At 52.8% G+C, this 19,601-nt stretch overlaps 1 protein-coding gene across 3 annotated transcripts in view; it reads left to right on the plus strand.

The window, feature by feature from the left end:
- The first annotated feature begins 11,699 nt into the window (after positions 1-11,699).
- SCUBE3 (signal peptide, CUB domain and EGF like domain containing 3) overlaps positions 11,700-19,601 on the plus strand; it is a 36,906-nt gene continuing 29,004 nt past the window's right edge. For 2 of the 3 annotated variants that reach the window (XM_019738756.2, XM_019738755.2), the window contains exon 1: positions 11,763-12,504. In XM_019738756.2, coding sequence (XP_019594315.2) covers positions 12,420-12,504 — 85 coding nt within the window. In that variant the 5' untranslated portion in view covers positions 11,763-12,419. Of the gene's footprint in view, positions 12,505-19,601 lie in introns of all 3 variants that reach the window. The other variant, XM_019738754.2, reaches the window with a different exon arrangement.

Below are 19,601 nucleotides of genomic sequence, written 5' to 3' on the forward strand. Positions count from 1 at the left end.
AGGTCCAGTTGCCGTTTCTAGTTGCCGTTTCTAGTTGCCATTTCTAGTTGCAGGGGGCACAGTCCACCATCCCTTGTGGGAGTCGAACCGGCAACCTTGTGGTTGAGAGGACGCTCTCCAACCAACTGAGCCATTCAGGAGCTCAGCTCAAGGTGCCGTGTTCAATCTTGGTTGCAGGGGGCGCTGCCCACCATCCCTTGTGGGAGTCGAGGGATGGAATCGGCAACCTTGTGCGTTGAGAGGACGCACTCCAACCAACTGAGCCATCCAAGAGCTCAGTGGCAGCTCAGCTCAAGGTGCCGTGTTCAATCTTAGTTGCAGGGGGCGGAGCCCACCATCCCTTGCGGGACTCGAGGAATTGAACTGGCAACCTTGTGGTTGAGAGCCCACTGGCCCATGTGGGAATCAAACCGGCAGCCTTCGGAGTTAGGAGCATGGAGCTCTAACCGCCTGAGCCACCGGGCCGGCCCTGATGACATTTTTTGGTTGTCACAATTTGGTGGGGGGTAGGGAGTGCTACTGGCATCCTGTAGGTAATGACGAGGGATGCTGCTAAATATCCTACAATGTGCGGGGCAGCCCCCACGACAAATGTCACAGTGCTGAGGTTGTGAAACTCTGTTTTAAGGTGACTCTGGCTGCCATGTGAAGAATACTCTTAGGCCCAACTCATCTTCCCAAGAAACCCCTTTGCATTTTAATAGGGGACTTCTGGTGACAGTGCCATAGCCCACAAAAGCAGTCAGCCTGGCTGAGCAGGGAGGAGCGATTCTAAGGCATCGCAGTGCAGAGGCTACCTGCTCTGTGAGGGAGGAGAGGGGTTACAGAGACCAGCTCCAAATGTGCCCGCCCCGCCCCCCATTGTCACACCTGTGACCTTGTCGTGGCAGCTGCTCAGTACTCTCCTCCTCTCTGACCTTCTGAGTGCCAGGCCTGTGTGAGGCTGCAGAGGACCTGGGCACCCGGAGGCATGTCGATGAGTTTACAAGCATGTAAACCGGCCATTTACAGCCTTGCCATCTGAATCCATATAGTGTTAAGTGGCTCTCCTCTTGCCCCTGCCCACTTGTCCCAACTTGAGGTTGGTTTTAAGATTTAGGAAAGACATGGTTGAGCTTTGGTGACCATGGGAGGTCTGTGGAAGATATGTCCCCAGAGGAGGAGGGGATGCTACCTCCTCAGGGTGCGCCTGGCCAAGCAGATGGTGCAGGTAGAAGAGTGTCTTCTGTGCCCCTTTAGGGACCATTCTTCCATTTCTATAAAGGGTCATTTTTTAACCTTTTTTTTTTTTGCGGGGGGGAGGCAGTGTGTCATGGAAACTTTGCAGAAAGCTATAGAAAAACTCTCTCTGGAAAACTGAACACTGGAAACAAAAGTTTGTATACAATTTAGGAGATTACCAGGTCCCCGGGAAGTCAATCTGTGACAGATGAACTAATTCACACCAACATGTAAATGACTAACAAAGTTCAGTGTATTTCCATTTTAATGGTGAGTGAAGCCCTTAAGCCAAAGGAACTAGAGTTCCTACTAGGGGAACACTCCATCAGTGAGTTGAGGCATGCTCTAAAAGGGATGGGAAAGCATCTAGTAAGTTCCCAAGTTTTCCCACATCCCTGCTGTCCCTCTCTGTCAAACTGAGTTTGGAGGTCGGGAAGCATCTGAGGGCGGAAGGGCAACAGGAGCTATTTTTCAGGTTAATTTGGACTCAGAAAGCTACCTGAGACTTGACCCGCTGGGGCTTGTTGGGACCCCAGTACCAGATATTCCTGGTCAGTCCAGAGCATCTGATCTTGTTAATGGGCCAATAAAAATTAGGGGGACAAAGGCCAAGCCCCGGCAGCTCAAATGAATCTCCTCTGCAAGAGGGAGCAATCTCGTAAAGAGTGTAACTGAGCAAACGGAGGAATCATTGCATTTCATTAACTTTAACAGTGCTCATTAGGTTGGCTTCCAAGGGCTGCGGGACAGGAGGAAGCCAGACTCATCATCAGAGCTGAGGCGCAGGCTGGCTCCTGTGGCGTCCCCCTGAGGGCCCCAGCACTGGACTGGAAGTGACTGCTCTTCTACCCCCACAGGCTCCCCAGCCCAGCATGCCATCCTGGCTACACAGGCAAGGAGCCCAGGCCTCAAGGAGTAATTCCAGGGTGGGGGAAGGCAAGGATAAAAAGCTCGGGGCCCACCATCTCTGGCCCTGGGCAAGCCACCTGGCATTGGGCGCCCACATAAAGCCCCCTCCCAGGGACATCAAAAGTCCAGCTCCAATGCCCACAAGCCCCCCCTGAAGGACCCCATCAGCTCAGCGGTCCAGGGACCATTTGTCAATGCCAGCCACACCCTGACCTCCTCCTTCTTCTCTACCACAGATGTGTCCACTGCCAGTAAAACAGAAAACAAACAAATAGGACCAGCAGAAAACACATCACCAAACAAACCCGCCTCACATTGTCCTCTGTGGTCCAGGGCTTGGAGCCAGAGGCCGCTGGCCTGGAAAAGCCCAAACAGCTCCCTGAGCGCAGCTCCAGAGGACAGCCTCCTCCCAGGGCAAGGTCTGCCTTGCTGCCTCCGTCTCTGTCTCCCTCTCCTCCTTCTCCATCTTTCTTTCCCATCCATCCCTTATTTCCCTCCTGTTCACTTCCTTTTGCATCCCCTTCCTCCCTTTCCCCTCTCTGTTCTCTTCCTGCGTCCATGATGAAATAAATTCACTAAACACTGAAGAAATCCTGCAGAGTACAGAAAGCCCAGAGTACATAAAGCCAATTCATGGTGTGAGCCAGCCATGCTGCCGCCTTCCTTTAAAGTCATCAGCGGTCCTGGAGCCTCTGCAACAATGTCAACCCCTTAGTGTCGGATGGCAACAGGCTCGTCATCATCTGACCCAGGCCACTTTTTAGATCTCCCACCCCACCCCCTTAAATACTTGTCCCTGGTTCAACCACCTGGAGACACACTCCCCTCCCAATCCTTGCTCACCTCATTTCCACCACCTGGAAAGCCCTCACCCTCTTCACCCAACTCCATGTGTGACTATTCTATGTATTCTTTGAGGTTGTCTTTTTAAACCCTCTCCTCCTCTGAGTCCCCAAGCTTGCAGCTGGAATTAATCTGTCTCCTTTAAGCCCTCATTAGAATTTTATGTTAGCACCTCCATATTTGGGCATTTACCATGTTCTTCCTTAGATTCTAATTATTTAGATGCAAATGTCTCTCTCCTGCCTAATTAAGAACTCGATAGGAGAAACCATGTCATCTCTGAATTCCCAGCTCCTTTAAGTTCCTGGCACATAGTAAGTACACAAGGAGTGTCAAACCTGTTACATACTGAATCGATGGTTATAAAGAGACCCACATACAATTAATTGCACATCTTAACTTCACCAATGTGGGTGTATCTCACTTATGATAATTTCATCTGCAAATTTGTTTGTGGCACTGGGTTCCTTGAGGAGGCTCCCCCAGGTCCGATTTCAGGACTTCACCGAGGGCTGGAGGATGGTATGTTAGACGGCGGCACCTACTGGTGAACGGTGGCATTACACCTTGAGGCCGCCGAAGAGAAGCAACTGAATTTCTCCATCAATCCCAGCGGGATTGGACCAAGGCGTGGAGGGGCGGGTGTGGGCACAGAGGACTAGAATGAGCTCCTCTCTCCTCAGCAGCCCTTAGGCTGACCAAGGAGAGGCGCGTCCCTGAGTCCCGGTCAGGACCTGTTCTCTGGCCCACTGCAGCCTCCGGCAGACTGAGTTTTGCAGGACCAGAATGGGACACCAAGGAATCCCAGCCTGGCTGGGATGCCCCTCAGCTTTCCCCCAGCCAGCTCTGCATGATGCCTAGGACAGCCCTCCATCTATGACAGAGGGGGAGAGGTGGCATGAAGAGGAGAGTGTCTCTTGCCAAACAAGGGAGGCACACTTTGGTAAGACTATCGACACTCACCATAAGCACACAGCTGGCAAACATTCCGACCCCTTCCTTGCCGCAGGTTTTCAGCTTCTTCTAAAAGGATTCTCAGTCCTATGGGAGCCCTTCTCGGAAAACATAATAGAAGCTATCGGGGAACTGAGATTTATTTTACAGCAATTCACTTTATGAATTCGTTCATGAAGACCTTGACTTTGCTACAGCACCTCTGCCCATCCTTTCTTTAATCCAGGATTTAATTATACTGTTAGGTGGCGATTTCCTCCTCCATCTCTCTATCTTTTCCTCAGGGGAAGGAACTCAGTGGGGACCTGGGAGAGGAGAATCATAAAGAAACAGGGCCGGAGGAGTAAAGCCAGGTCTCAGCACAGTTAGGAAGTTCATTATGAGTGTTCCTACTTTTGTTAAGGCTTCACCTGATAACTAAAGTTTTAACTGGCAAAGGCTTAATCCTGTCACTCTCTCACAGGGTTATGTGTATTTGGGACCCAAGGAACACAAGGTTTAGCTCAAAGGCGTGATTCTCTCATGGTGGGATTTTAAGCATCGGTAGGAAAGACCTTTGCTGAAGGGGTGGAGGTGACGAGGGCTCTAACTCCTGAGTCTGCTTCCCCATGGACCAGACAGTGCTGATCCGGGGTCCGCATAGATCCATGGCGGCCTGTGGCCCCAGGCCTCTGTCACTGCTTCTCTCCCCAGTCTCCTGCCTCTGGCTGCTTTATCCAGGTGCCATCACCCAAGGTGCCAAACCTTTGGGGAGATCCCAAGCTCTGGCTTGGAAGGTTCCAGCTCCACTTCTTTGTCTTCCAGAATCTGAGAATCTCTGGCCAGAGTCCCCTCCTGGGCCCCCTGCATCTCTGTGGTTTTTCTTCAGCTGGGCATCTCCACACTGCCCCTCCATTCTACACCCTCTGCTGCCACTCTTAGGTTGCTGGGAGGCTGGGAGACAGGTCAGGGATGCTCTCCCTCTCCTTGGGATTCATGTGAGTTCACCATTCCTTCATTCTTTCATTCATTCAACAAACATTCATTGGATACAACTAAGTGTCAGGCATATGCTTGGGGCTGGGGATACAGTGGTGACCAACACGGGTCTCGCCTAGTGAAGGGAAACAGACCATTACATACAGTACAGCGTAGACAGGGCTGGGTTTCAAGGACCACTGAGTTCAAAGCCTGCTGAGGCGGTAAGCCTTCACAAACAAGGTACATTTCAGCTGGATCTTGAAGGGTAGTAATGGTTTTCCAGCTGGCAACAACACGTATGTGTGGCTTGGGTGTAGTGATGGTGAGATCAGAAGAGAAAGATGAAATGTCATGGGAGAGAAGGGTTTGGGACTGGCACGGAGGGCCATGTACACCGTGCTAACGAGTTGGAACGTAACCGTGTCAGGCAGTGTCTACAGGAGACACATCGTGTCTAGACTGCGGCAACAGCAATGGGGGTGGAAGGAGGGATAGATTTGAGGGAGGTTTCACCCACAGGATCCAGGGGCCTCTTAGGTGGGGAGGAGGAAAGGGCCCTTACAGACTCAGAAATCCAGCTGGGGCCACTGGGTGGGTTATGGAGCCATTAGCCCCAAGATGGAGATCACAGGAAGAGGACAGGTGAGGAGAGAGGGTTGAAAGGAACGCTGCGTGTGATTGGGGGTTGGGTCAGCTTGAGGTCTGAAAAGTACTATTGTAAGTATCTATAAAGTAGACAGAAATATAGGACGAAATAGAAAAAGAGAACAGGGAGCTAGAGCTATAAATCTGAAAGTCGGGCATATAGAATTCAAGCTAGGAGAAAAGTGGGGGCTGGGGATCTGGGAGTCAGAAGCACATTGGTGGTAGCTAGAGCCATAACTCCCCACAAGGCGGGACAAACTGTCCAGCTACTTTGCACTGGACCTTCCACACAACTTACCAGCCATAGCCCTCCAACACCTGCAAGGTCACAACTTTATCCCCTCTATTTTCCAGATGAGGGAGTTAAATCTCCGAGAGGCGAAGAAATTGGCTCAAGCTTATCTCCTGATGGGGCTGGAACTCAAGCTTGGAACTTTCTGACCACAAAGCCAATATTCTTTCCATCACCCTTGCTGTCTCTGGGTGACAGTCCCTAGGGAGGTCACATAGTGTGAGAAGTTAGAAGAGCCAAGCTAGATGCACTGAAGAGGCCAGTGGAGGGAGAGCAGCCAGCCGGAGTTTTGGGAAAAGAAAAGGCTTCAAGAAGGGAAAGGGAACTGTTCAGAGACTCCTGATGACGCAGAGAGGTCAGGCTAGATAAGGGCTGGCAGGCGGCCCTGGTATGGAGATGTGGACGTGGCTGGAGACGTAGCAGAGGGGTGTCAGAGGGGGCCTGGACAGACTGCACGAGGGTGAGGGGTGAAGCGGAGACGGAGCAGGCACACTCCTGCTGGCAGTCCAGGCGCTGGGAAGGACAAGAGGCGGCGGGGGCTGGGGGAGTCGCTCTTGCTGCTGTAGGATGCTGCAGGTCGTACTGTGTAGGAGGAGACGCTGAGGTGAGAGATTCAGGAAAGGGAGGGGCTGACCAACAGCACCGGCTCCCTGAGGGGCAAGAGGAGATGGAATCCTTGCACATGTGTGAGGGACTGGCCTTGGCCAGAAAGAGGGGCCCCTCTCCCAGCAGTGGAGTGAGAGCGGGTGGTGGACAGGAAGTTCATGGCAGATGGCTTCTGGCTTCTCAGTGACACAGGAGCCGAGAGGCGTGAGTGGAGAGGTACGTGGGCGGAGGCTGGCACAGGGGAATGGAAGTTTGGAAGAGCAGCTGTGTGCAAGGGGACAGGGCACAGGCTCAGAGCAGTCTGGAGACTTGCCTTGTGGTGAAGAGGGGTCTGGAACAACACGTCAGTATTGACGCCAATTGGCAGGTTGGAGATTTTTGTTTCCTTCGTGGAAGCAGCCAGGGAGCAGGTGGGGAGGAAGCAGGTGGCAAAGCGACTCAGGTGTGGGGGTGGACGGGGAGGGAGGGCTGGGAGGATCCTGGGATGAGGGGCCAAGGAGGCCACCCAAGTGGCCAAAGGAGAGGCTGGAACAGGTGTGGGCAGCTCGAACCAGGCTACCCCACCCCAAGTCCTGGCAGGGCTGCCAGTGGACCTCTCTGTAAAGGCAAGACTAAGGGCCTTGGAGCAAGTTGGTCCTGGAATACCAGGGTCAGAGCTGACTTTGAGAGAGCGTTACTTCTAGTCTTCTGCCTATACGGCCAAATGGCCCCTGAGCCATCCTGGACAGGTGGGAAACAAGGACCAAGCAGGGTTACCCTGACCTAGTCTGATTCCTCCCTCCCTCCTTTCTTCTAGTTCTTATGTGGTTGTGATTCTATTATTCTCTTTTTTTCTCTCTCTATCTGTCAATCACTGATTTTTCTTTGTATTTCTATCTTGTCCATCGATTTCTTTCTGTTTCAGTGTCATCAAGATCCACCTGAAATCCCTCCTCGTCCATAAGCCTTCTAGATGATCACTTGTTTCCTCTGACTTCCCACGGCGCTGTCGTCTGGATTGCTTGATAGCACATTCAGATAGGCTGTTTTGCATCTATAAATCTTGTCTTTCTGGTAAGACTTGGCATTTGGGGGATGTGGCTTGTCATGCAGAGGGTCTGGAACCATATACACTGGTGTTGATGTAGCTCTTTGAGTGAGGATCACGTTTCCTATGTCTTTTGTATATCCTACAGGGCCTAGGACCATGTATGTTGGGAGGAAGGTATGAGACAAGTACCATATGCCACTTGACAGAAGGATTCATGACTGATCAAATCATTAGAAAGAGAAAGAGTGAGAACTGAAAGGGGGGTAATGGCAGCTCTGAGGGTACAGGCTGAGGAGCACTGATCCAGGAGTCAGAAGTCATGGGAGACATGGGTTCTGCTTCTGGCTTTGTCTTTTAAATATGTTGTGTGACCTTGGGCAAATTGTGTGACCTTTCATTATCAGACAAAAGTGATGGCTAAAGCCTTCTGAAGTCCTATATGATCCTCCAGAGGAAGGGTAATACTCTACTACCTCTTGTGTGTGACGGGGCTAGTCTGGAACCCTCAGCCTGCCCCAAATGATTACCCCATAACAGTGACAAAAATGTGTTAGGTCTCTGTGGATTCAGAGAAGGCAATATAGAGAATAGAGGAGGTATACAAGCTTCAGAGTCAGACCTGGACCCAAGTCCTGGCTTTGTCCCTTCTTAGTCAGTCATCTGGGCAAGTTGACCTACCTGAGCCTCAGTCTTCCCATCAACAAAATGGGATGACAATTCTTGCTGGATAGGCTTGTGGTGAAGTGTCTGGTACGGTGCTTGGCACATAGAAAGTACTCAGTAGATGGTAGCTATGAGCTCTAATTTGTGTCTCAGGGCATCTTTGCCTTTGTAAGGCAGAGTAGGAGGGAAAGAGGACTTCTGGAGCTACCGTTCCTGCCAGGTGAGTTTCCTTCTACCGCTCTAACTTGGACAGTGTGCTGGAATGCATGGCAGTTTTGGAAGCTTCTCAGTAGGAATGTGTGGCAACAGGAACCAGTTGGGGATGGTGAGAATCAAGCCCTGTGAAAAGCTGCCCAGTGTCACTAACATCCAGTGACATCACAGTCTGGTCTGGGATAAAACTGCTTCTTCCCAGGCACTACCAAACCTTTACTATCAAACACTGTGGACTTAGTTCCTTCCAAGAAACAGTGGAAATAACAACAATGTCCACCACCTATTAAAGACCTACTGTGTGCCAGGGGTTTTCCATTCATTATCTCATTCAATTAACACCATAACCCTACGAGGTGGATATTTTTATTCCCACTGTCAAAAGAGAAAACTGCAGCTCACTAAGATTGAGTAACTTACCTGAAGTCACACAGCTAGAAAGTAACAGAGCTGATATTTGAACCACAGGTTTACTTTACTTTACTTTTACTAGAGCCCATGTAGTTAGATAGTGACACACGCCTCACCGTTGAATTTGTATGACCATACCCATTTTCTAGATGATGGATCTGAGGCTCAGAGAAGTGAAACAATGCATCAAGAACAGGTAGATGGCTGGGAAATGGTAGGGCCCAACATTGACCTTGGAGTAGTCTACTCGTAGTTCCAACCTGTACATGTTCTCCCTTAGACTATCCTACCTGTCAAGGTAGGGTCACGAGACTTGTTTCACAGATGGGGAAGCTGAGGAGCAGAGTCTCACAGGAGGAGACTTGGCAGGGGAGGGGAAGTCCCCAAATGTGGTGGAGCCCTGGCAGAGGTCTCCCTAAACGGGATCAGAACCAAGATATATCGGTTATAGGCCCCCAGCCCAGTCCTCTCCCTAGACGTTTGCAGAAACAGTTAGAATGAAACGAATGTCAGAAGTACCCCTGAAGGTAAGCGAAGCCCACGAGCAAACTGCAGCCCGAGAGGTGAGCGTGGGAGGCCCAAAGTCCCCGGGACGGTTTGCCCCTGCCAGTGAGGGAATGGCATACACTGCTGCTTTTGTAGTACCACTGTAGCGCCATCTCATTATTCCTTCTCTGTCATCTTCCGGAGTCACTACCCAGGTGTGAATCCCTGCAGAAGTGGACAGGGCAGAGGGCAATATGACCAGCACCCTAATTCACTGTGCCCAGTGATGTAAGCCCTGCTTCTACTCCTGTAGAATCCTCTGGTAGGCTGAAACCGGGGCAGATGGTAGGGAGTCGGGCAGAAACTGCCTCTTCTGCCCAGATGTAGAGGAAACTCACCTGGTCCTAGAGGAGCAAAGGAAACCAAGAGAGGAAAAGCTGACAAAATCAGAAGAAGAAGAAAAAAAAAAGAAACTAGAGTAAAAGATACCGAGCCTCCCAGAGACATAGCAGCTAAGCTGGGATAACCCACCCCAGCATCCCTTCCCCCGAGCTAGGGCAATGTCTACATTCAGAGGACCAAGAAATCACACTGAACTGGAAAGAAGGTCTGAGATAACTAATGCTCCTGAAGAATCCTCCATGCCCACATCATCTGTGGTTTACAGGGTGGGCTGGAGCCCTCCTCCCCCACAGACCCACAGAAGCTCACACCAGTGCCCCAAGCAAGGCACAGTGCACTCCCTCTTCCCTATCTTGGGGGGACTCCCCAGCTCTCTCCCTGTTCCCCCATGCAGATCAGGCACCCTCCAATTCTTTCTTTCTTTCTTTTCTTTCTTTCTTTCTTTTTTTTAAACCACTCTCTTGTTTGGGGCAGAGAGGATGGCGAGTTTGCACTTGTCCTCCAGCCCTACACATAATTGGTGGCAGCAGGCAAAGCTGCTTTGAGGGGAGGGGTTTGCCAATGGAATGAAGGAGGGAAGTCCTAGAATGACAGGGCTGGAAGGGACCGTGGAGATCTGACCCAACCTTTTTGTGGCCTCCACAGCATTTCCATGATCTATGTGCTCCCATCCCAACCATCGCCTTTCACGCCACGCAGGGGTTCTCATGCCTCCTCTCCCAGGCTTCCTGAGGGCTCTGTCTCCTTTCCACCACTGAGCTAATCCACTATCTTGTTTTCTAGATGAGCATACTGAGGCCCATTGACATCTGACTTGCCCAAAGGTAATCTTCATCCCAGAATAGAGCAAGGACAAGAAATCCAAACGCTTGAGTCTGTTTCCATCCTACTGTTCCACTCAATCCCTAGGAAAGGAGGGCTCAGTGTTCGCTGGGGGCTAAGGAGCCTCTGACAAAGCCTGCTTGTCACCCCAGCTGCTATGGGCTGTCAGTGCCAAGGGTCTAAGGACTGAGTTATTTTCAGAGACATCCTGGTCATTGTCCCCTCCTGCTGGGTACCCTGAGGACTCTGTGAAGTTAGTCTGGGTCCCAATGGTCTCTTGCTTGCAAACACGTGGCTCGGAACCCTGACAGACTCAGTCAGACTGAAGCCCCATACACCAAGGAAATCCTCACGACCTTCCAAGAGGCCTTGCCTCTTTCCCATAGGACGGAAGGAGAGAAGGTGCAAAGCTGGGAGACACCACAGGAGGCGGTGTCCGCAGTTCAGGGATGCTGCTCCTTTAGTAGCACTTTACCCCTATTTTTTAAAGTCTTGTTTATCTCCCTTTTGCTGCCCCTGAGGGTGTACGGATGAAGGGTGAATGGACTGGTCAGGATATCTTGAAGCTTCAAGGGCAGGTTTAGAGGAGTGTGTTGTGTGTATCTCTGTGTCTTTGTATTTACACAGAGGCTTACCTCTGCAGTCTAGCTTTCGCTCCTGTGCTGAGAGCATTACAGTGTTTTATGTGTGACCCCAGATCTAGGGTAGGGTGGCTCAGTGGGCTACCTCCAAGGCCTTAACTTCTAGAGAGTCAGCTCTGGAGCTGGCAGTTTGGGCTGGAGGCAAGGCTACTTTCTTCTTGGTCCTTAATTAAAGTGGACTCAGGAGTAGGAATGGGGACTGAGTCCTGAGGGTGCGGGGTGAGGGATGTGGTGGAGTTGGAAGGGCGTTATTCGGCCGGTTGTCGAACCGCTCTGTTTTTCGAGGTCCTCTGTGGCTGTGCCCCGTGTGTCGGGCCGGGTTGGCCGGCACGCCTGAGTGCCGGTGCGATCCTGTCCGCCCCAGCCTCCCCGACACCCCGCGCTCTTTGTCTCCCGGTGGAGGTGTGCGTGCAAACCTGCGTCGCAGGGCCCTCATCGCGTGCGAGCGCGGGGGCGCACCCTAAACCCCCACTCTTTCGGCGGCGAGAGAGGAGTAGCCGGAGCTCCGCGCTGTTTGGTCTGGAGCGGAGCGGGGCTTGCATTGATCCATTGATTGTGCGCGGTCTGCGCCTGACCTCCCTGCTCCCGGGGAAGCCGTCTCCATGGAGACCGAGCCCGCTCCCCCAGCGCCGGATTGTAAATTCCTGCAGGCAGCGGCCCGGCAGCCTGGGGAGGGGGCCGCCGCGCCCGGGCGCGCAGGGGGAGCGGCTGCTGCGCCGAGGCCCCATTTGAAAGAAAAAAAGGGCACGAAAAAGGAGGAGGGGGGGAGGAGGAAGAAAACGAAAAGGAGCAAGGAGAGGAGGAGAAAGAGGAGGAGGAGGAGGAGAAAGGCGAAGAAAAAGAGACGGAGCCTGAGAGACGGAGAAAGCGAGAGAGGAAGAAAGAGGCAGAAAGGGCGTGTTTCTGGCTCTGCGTTTCCCCTCCCCTTTCTCAGGTCCCTCGCCCGGGCTCTGCGCGCTCTTCGGCTGCAGCTCTCTCCGGGCGAAGCTGGGAATTGGGTGGGATTATACGGAGCAGCCCCGCCGTCGCCGCTAGCACAGCCCGGCTTGGAGAGGGCGGGGGTTCCCCTCCGTCAGCAGCGCCCGGCGCCCCCAGCCTCGTCGCGCTCTCCGCCTCGCTCTCCCCGGCGTGGGGCCGGGAGAAGCCGGTAGCATCGGGAGCCTCCCGCCCAGGGCGCCGTGGTCCGCGCCCCGCGCCCGCAGCCCCCAGCCCGGCCCCGGAGGGGCGTCCCCTCCCTTCCCCCCTTCGACGCGCGGGGGCCCGGCCAGTTTCCGCCCTCCGGGGGCTGCGAGACCGGCCCCGGCCGCGGGTAGCTCCAGCCATGGGCTCGGGGCGCGTGCCTGGGCTCTGCCTGCTCGTCCTGCTGGTCCACGCCCGTGCCGCCCAGCACAGCAAAGCCGCGCAAGGTAAGGAAAGAGGGACGCGCGGACGCGGGGCTGCCGGGGCTGCGGGGCCCGAGGGCGGGAGGGCGTTTTCCGAGGGGCTGGGCAGGTGCTGGGAAGCGTGCTGCTGTCACAACCGGGCACTGTGCACCCGCTCTCCTGGGCTGAGGACCTCACCGTTGGGCGCTGCGTCCCGGGGGAAAGGCTGGAGGAGCCAGGGGTGGCACAGATGAGTGAGAAGTTTGGGGGGCCCTGGACAGAAGTGACCAGCACCTCAGAATTCTGCCTACTTCACTGCCACCCCAGCATCTTCGAAAGACTTCTTGTCCTCCAAAAGTATGAGAGAGAAGCTTCTCTTCTCTCAAACATTGCCAGAAACATAAGTTGTGGCCTGGAGAGGCTGAGAATGAAAAGTTTAAAGTCACGCTATAGATTTCTTCCCCTCACCCCAAACCCTCATGCGAAGTTAGACAGAAATTTCCAAGTTGTTGTCTTATCAGTAGAAAAATGTTAAAGAAAAATAGGATCTTTTATGGAAAAACCGGCTCGCTTCTCATATCCTGGTTGTCGGCTGAAGAAGAGAAGAAAATTTCTGCGACTCTGGCTTCCTGCAAGAATGTTGCATTTCTGCCTCTTTGGGGGGAAATCTTTCCTCTTGCATGGCTTTCATTTCTTATCATAATATTTATTTATTAAGGCCTCGGGTTTCCAATTCCATTTAAATCCAGGTCAGAATTGCATTAAAATAACAAAGTAAAATTCCTGGCTGGGGAGCTCTGACAGATCCCTCTAGGAATTAAAGAGAGAGACAGGGAGGCCCTCCCGCCCCCATCCCTGACCCCGGCTCATTGCTTGGCTAGTCCCAAGGCTGTGCTGGCAGAAACCAGGCTGGTGGACTATAGTTCTCTTGGGGACAGTATCCCCTCCCCCTTGACCTCTTGCTGCACCCTTCCCCCATCGGGTCCTCACCCAGGAAGAGATTTATATGGACAAAAAGAAAATTTCTCCTGGCAAAGCTTTGCCCAGGAGGATATGATTCTCTCTATTACCCTAGGGGCTCCTGAAGCCAAGCTGGGGTGTGGAGGTGACTGGCCCAGAAGGGAAAGTTGAACTTGGGAGTTGGGAAAGCCTGAGTCTCTGACAGTCAGGTTGCTGTGTCCTGAGGCCGGAGCACTTGGCTCCTAAGCTGCTCTTTGTACTGGATGGGCTCCCACTCTGTTAAAAGGACGGTGCTATATCAATGCCATCCTCTTCTCCCAAAACACTGCCTCTTCAAATACCTGCTTCCTCCTCCCACCTGTCCTTTAACAGAACAAAACATTAGAGACCCTCAGCTGTCAAATACCAGACCTCACCCCCACCCCGTTCCAACCCCAAACTCCTTCCTCGCCAGTCCTGGTTCCAGACAGCCCACTACCACGGCCACCCCCAGCCTGGGAGCAGCCCCTCTCCCACTGTGGATTTGCTTGTGTTTTCATAAACAAAGCTGGCTTTTGTAGTGCATGCTGACTTACTCATAACATGGAATTAGCTAGGGAGTTTAGTCTGAAGGAAGGAACAGATTTCATGCAGGAATCTAGAGACAAGATAAGGACCTCTTTTAAGTTGGAGCCAGTGTCTGTAGTGGCCTAGTGAGACTGGGGAGCTGGGGGCAAATGAGGGAGCAAGCAGTATATTCCAGGGGGTTCCCGGGACAGATGGAGACTCTTAGAAAGGACAGGTACCATCAAACCAAGGCTTTCAAGCCTGGGAGATCAGCCCATCATTTAGGGACAGAAGGCCTCAGAATCCCTCCAAGGTACTCCAGGGCTCCCTCTTTCATCAGACACTGCTGGGTACTGTGGGAAAGGAAGCCAGAGTGAAGGCCCCTGCCCACAAGGAACTTACAGACTAATACGAGTAGTTTTGTTCACTGCTTAGCTCATATTCGGGCCACACTTCCTCTGACTGGGCTGCCATTAGCTTTGCATCTTCCTTCCTACTGATCTCTGAGTTCACCGGACATGGAATTGAAGCCTGTCATTTCAGCTACTTTTGACTCTGCTATTCAGGAAATTTATTAACCTGGTCTGCTAGAGATTGGCAAACAACAGTTTTACTGGGACGTCCCTGGATGCCGTCTGCAGGCCAGTGAACAGCAAGGACATGTACAGACCAGGCAGGGCAGCCTTACCCACAGACTCAGTGCTGTGGACCTCCTTCGCTCCCAAACATGCCTCCCAGGTATCCCCAGTACCATGAGGGGTGCCTGGAATGTCACATGCATTTAAACGAAGCTCTAGCAGTTCTTTACCCTTGGCAAGTATCTTGCACAGTTACTATATCTCTGAGGTATCTGGATCTCTGTCCCTTTTCTCCAGATGTTAGAGGCGGGGGACCAAGTTAGTGTGGAATGGGGAGGAGAGGAGGGACAAGGAAGGGAGCCCTGAGTGTGCAGGTGAGTGTGTGTGTGTGTGTGTGTGTGTGTGTGTGTGTGTGTTTCACTGGGATCACCACAGATGACACAGCTGGGTATCTGTGTCTATTGTGACTTAGTTGTTAAGCGTGAATATGGATGTTTTTCGTGTCTTTGAGAACTGTGTGTGGATGAGTGGGTGGGTAAGCGTGTGTGACTAGGAGTAAGCAAGCATGAGAGTACATGGTTTTGAGTGTTTTTTTAAGTGCCTGTCTGTGTATTTTAAAGTAGACAGACTGGATAACCAAGATAATAGTTAACTTAAAAGCATTAATTTGCTTTTTTTTTTTTTTTGGGGGGGGGGGGGTGCAGCAGTGGTTAAAAAGGCCTAATCCTGGTGTAGAGCTCAGGTTACAGCTGAATGAAAAGGTCTCCTGGCCTCCGGGGAAAACTTGTCCCTAGGAGGGGCTCCGGGAGAGCCAGCCTAGCCGTTTAGTTTACCTGGTTGTTTTCTCTCCTCATTAGGGATAAACTTTTGATAAAGTCGTGTATTTAGAGTTTCCAAGTAACACCATCCCTGGGACTGAGAGCGTTCATCTGACTGCAAACAGTGTCTCTCTGTCTCCGTGCGTCTCTCCGGGTCTCTGTCTGGGTGTATGTGTGTCTCTCTCTTTCTTTCCCCCACCCCTCTTTTCCTCTTTAATGTGGCTGTTTCCTCTCCTCCCCGCTTCCCTGGGCTCCTGTGGCCAGCTCTTACAGTGAGGGGACTGTTCCTTTTAGCCCCTCCCTCCAAAATATGAAATGAAAACCATGACCGTGTCAGTGGGTGAGGGTGGCCCCTGGGCAGCTGGGTAGTGCCCGAGCCCCATTCAGGCCACACTGGGGAGAGACTCAGTCCCCACTCTTACAGCCTGATCTTCAGTCAGTTTCCTCTAGGCCCCCCCCCCCCCCTTTTCCAGAGGGTAGAGAAGGGGGTGGACTACTCAGAAATTCCTCAGGAATCCCTTTGACCTCTCTTCTCTCAGTGACATGTCCCCTGGGGGAGGGAACCTGGGGGGCGGGGGGACTTTTCACTTCTTACCCCTCATCTTCTTGAGTCTCTACAGGGTGAAATGAGAGAGAAGGGACTAGAAGACACGAAAGCCAGAATTATTACAGGCAGAGAAAGAAGAAAGTTCTCAGCAACCCCCAAATGAGATTGTTTTCTGAAACCTTCAGGAATCTGAGAGCATGAGAACCGGTTTGAGATGTGAGCGGCTGGGACCTGTTGTAAAAGGAGCCGGCCCTGGATGTGAGTTTGGGAATGTGAGGTGTGCATTCACTGGGGTGTGTGAGCGTGCGTGTGCATGACTCAGGGTGTGTGTGTGTGTGTGTGTGTGTACGCACGCGCACAGGGCTCCTGTGAGAGGAAAAAGGAAGCGGGGCAATGTGCATTTTATTTTCATTGGAGAAGTAAAGACGTGGAATGGCTTGGTCCAGTGCCTTGTACTGATGTGGGGGAAGGGAATGGATGGCTTCAGACCCTCTTGAGAAGATGGAGGTGGAGGAGCTTGCTGCCTGAACTCACCTCAGCCCCTGATCCCTGAGTGTCAGGGCGTGGACCTCCTTTGATGTCCTGTACCCCTAGCGCATGACTGCTTATAAGAAAGAGTCCCTGTCAGGGCTGGCAACTGTGGAGCTGCTCTGAGGCTGGCAGTGCCGGCAAGAGGCCCCGACCTGGGGACAGCCTCTTCAGGCTCAGCTATAAGACAGGATCTGGAAACAGAGAGACTGCTCGTCTTTGGGGGGGGAAAGTGATACAACTGACAACCCAGGGATGTTTGAGGGGTAGAGGAGCTAGTCACCTGGGCTAGGAGGGGACCTGGACCCTCCACGTCTCCCCCAATGGTTCCTCTGTCACCAGACTGGCTGCTGTCCTCCTACGCCCACATATCACTAGCCCCAAATGACATGGGGTGGGGAGTATGGTGACAGTGGGTTTAGGTAAATGCAGACAGAGGCTAAGGATTGGCGCTTCTGAGGAAGTCATTGAAATTCTCTCCCTCTCTTGTAAATTGGACTAGAGTATCAGTAGGGTCTCTTTCAGCTCTGAGATTCTGCACATCTCCTGAAATCCTTCCTGCTGAAGGCAGAAGACACTATAGCAAGCCTCGGTCCTGGAGCGGCCTCCCCAGGCTCCTCGCCTGGATCCCAGGCCCTCTTTTCCCTGGGCCCTGCCCCACTGCTCCCTGCCCAAGTCTGTGTCGCTCAGCTGCTTCCCTTCTTCCCCCAGCCCAGTTTCCTGGGGCCCCCAAAACCTGACAGTTCTTGCTCTGTCCTTAAGTGGGGTATTTCCCCTTGGAAATAGCCTCTGCAGAACAAGTGTTTCTGTGTGTGTGAACGTGTGAGCTTCCAACAGCGTTGGGAAGTGGAGCTTAAGTGTTTGTGTTCTGGGCACTGAATGCTATCTGGGTGAGGCCCCAGGGCCTTGCTCCCACACTATGTATTCTCAGCTCAAAGACTAGCTCTCTGCTTTCTGCGCCAACCTAGACATCTCCCTTTACAGACCCAGGCGCTGTTTTCTAGTTGCCACTGGATGCTTCGATTTGGCCCCACAGGTGGATAATGGCTCTCACTCTTACCTATGGTTTCCCTGTGGCTGTACCCAGAGCCCCAGAGAGCTGGGGGTTGGATTTCAGAGCCCCAGGCCAGGGGCTGTCGAATCTGGTCACTGGTGACAAGCTGAGGAAAGACCTGGGCAGGAGCTGCTGGGCTGGAGGAAGATCCAGAATAAGGAACCAGGTCTTAGGAATCCCTGGGTGAGGGTGGAGTGTCAGGATCTGTGGGTCTGGGGGTGGGGTGGGAGAAGGGGGCGCTTAAAGGGTAGACCCTGGGAAGCAGGTTTACAGAGAGGACGTTTTTACAAGTTTCTAATTATATTTATTTGGAGTTTTCCTCTGGCGGTTTGAAGCTGTTAACAGCAGGAACCTGTATCCCTGGTGTTTGTTTTTGTTTCTAACCAGCTGCTTGGCCCAGCACAGTGAATCCAAGGGCTGGAGACACCTGCCCACTGCCGCACTGCCCACCCCTTCCTCCCTGCAGCGCTGCCTGTGCCCACCGAGCTGCACCACTCAGCCCTGCCCTCCTCCCTGCTGCCCCATGCCCAGGCCTCCTGCTGTTCGTTTCCCACCGTGCGGGCCATGGTTATGCAGGGCTGTTTGCTTCCTGCTGAGTCGGGTGGGAGGAGGCACCACACCCGTGCAGGCATGGGGTCCTCTGTCCAGTGTTTAAGACCCAGCATCTGTGGGAGGGGGCACTGGACTGGGAGCACCAGTCTTGACTGCATGGCTCTGCTCTTTCCCGACATGCACTCTGGGCTTGTTCCTCATCTGTACCATGAGAGGCAGGACCGGTTAAAAACCAAATGAACTCATATGTGAAAGAAGTTTGCACCCATAATGGAATCACACATCGTCATCTGCCATCATCGTTCTTTATGTTGTTATTCTTCCCATCAGTTTAGAGAGTAAGACTGATACTTAGGAAGCTGGAACCTGCCTCTGCCCACTGCCTGACTCCCTGCCCCTCCCTCCCAGTGCTCTGTTCTTTCCTCCCCGCCTCCTCTACCCCCTACCCTACCCATCCTCTAAAGGCCTCTGACTCAGGGTTGTTGGTTTAGTCCACACTGAGAGGGAGAAAGTTCTTACCTGTTTAAAGGTACATTCAAATGAGCAAAGAGCAGGATTAGGGACAAGGCAGGACTTCAGAGAGAAACTCATCAGGGCCCCCTGACGGGTGATGGCTCTCAGGCTCTCAGGTTCAGCCCCACTCGCTTCCAGTCACCAAGCACCAGCTGCTTTTCCTGGCTCTTCAGTTGAACAGGCCAAGCTTGTGTAAGTGGGAAGGGTACTGTTTTCAAAAGAAGAAAGTGCTCTCCCTCCTCTCTTTGGGGTCATCTGTGTGGTTTCCTGGACTCTCTCCAGGCCTCCCTCACCCCTGTCTGGGCTTTGTCGAGGCTGAGGATGGGCCCAGCCTCCATCTGAGGTGACAGAGTCTCAGCCCAGTTCCAAACCCGACGACACATTGAGAAGCCAGAGCTGGGAAGCCGGGCTCCCCCTATTGCCCTTTGGTCTGCAGGGAGAGCAGGTGTGCGGGTTCACAGGCACACGCCGCCCAACTCTATTGCAGCCGCTGTACAGCTTTCAAGGACTCAGAAGCCATGGCCTTGGGGAGCGTACCGCTTTAGTAGGGAGATAATACACATGAACTACAAGTTAAGTGATGGCACAAGGTAGTGTAGAAGAGGCGTCACAAGATAGAGATTGGTCAGGCGCTCAGAGAGCCTGGCAGGAAGGGGTTAAGAGAAAGAATAGATCAGAGAAGGCTGGAACAGCCACCATACCTTCCCTTCCCCGCAGTGGCACCTGAACTGGGTCCTCAGTGATGGGTGAGATTTGGGCTGAAGGGGAGGAAAGTGGAGTGAGGTGGCACACGAGACATCCTGGGCTAACCTGGGGCCAGAAGGATGTCACAGCCGTGTGGGCACATGAGGACACCAGGCAGGCTGCTTTGGACCTTATCACTGGGCCCAGCAAATTTGCCCATAACTTCCCCAGCCCCTGTGAGTGGTTAGGTAAGGACTGTGGCAACGTAAAGGTGGGAGACTCTACCGAGGGGTTTCTGCTTATCCTGCTCGGCCTGCATTCCTGCTCATTTCCTTTTGTTGTTATTCCTGAGCTTGTCCTGG

The sequence above is a fragment of the Rhinolophus sinicus genome, linkage group LG05 (genome assembly GCF_036562045.2).
Source record: "Rhinolophus sinicus isolate RSC01 linkage group LG05, ASM3656204v1, whole genome shotgun sequence".
NCBI lineage: Eukaryota > Metazoa > Chordata > Mammalia > Chiroptera > Rhinolophidae > Rhinolophus > Rhinolophus sinicus.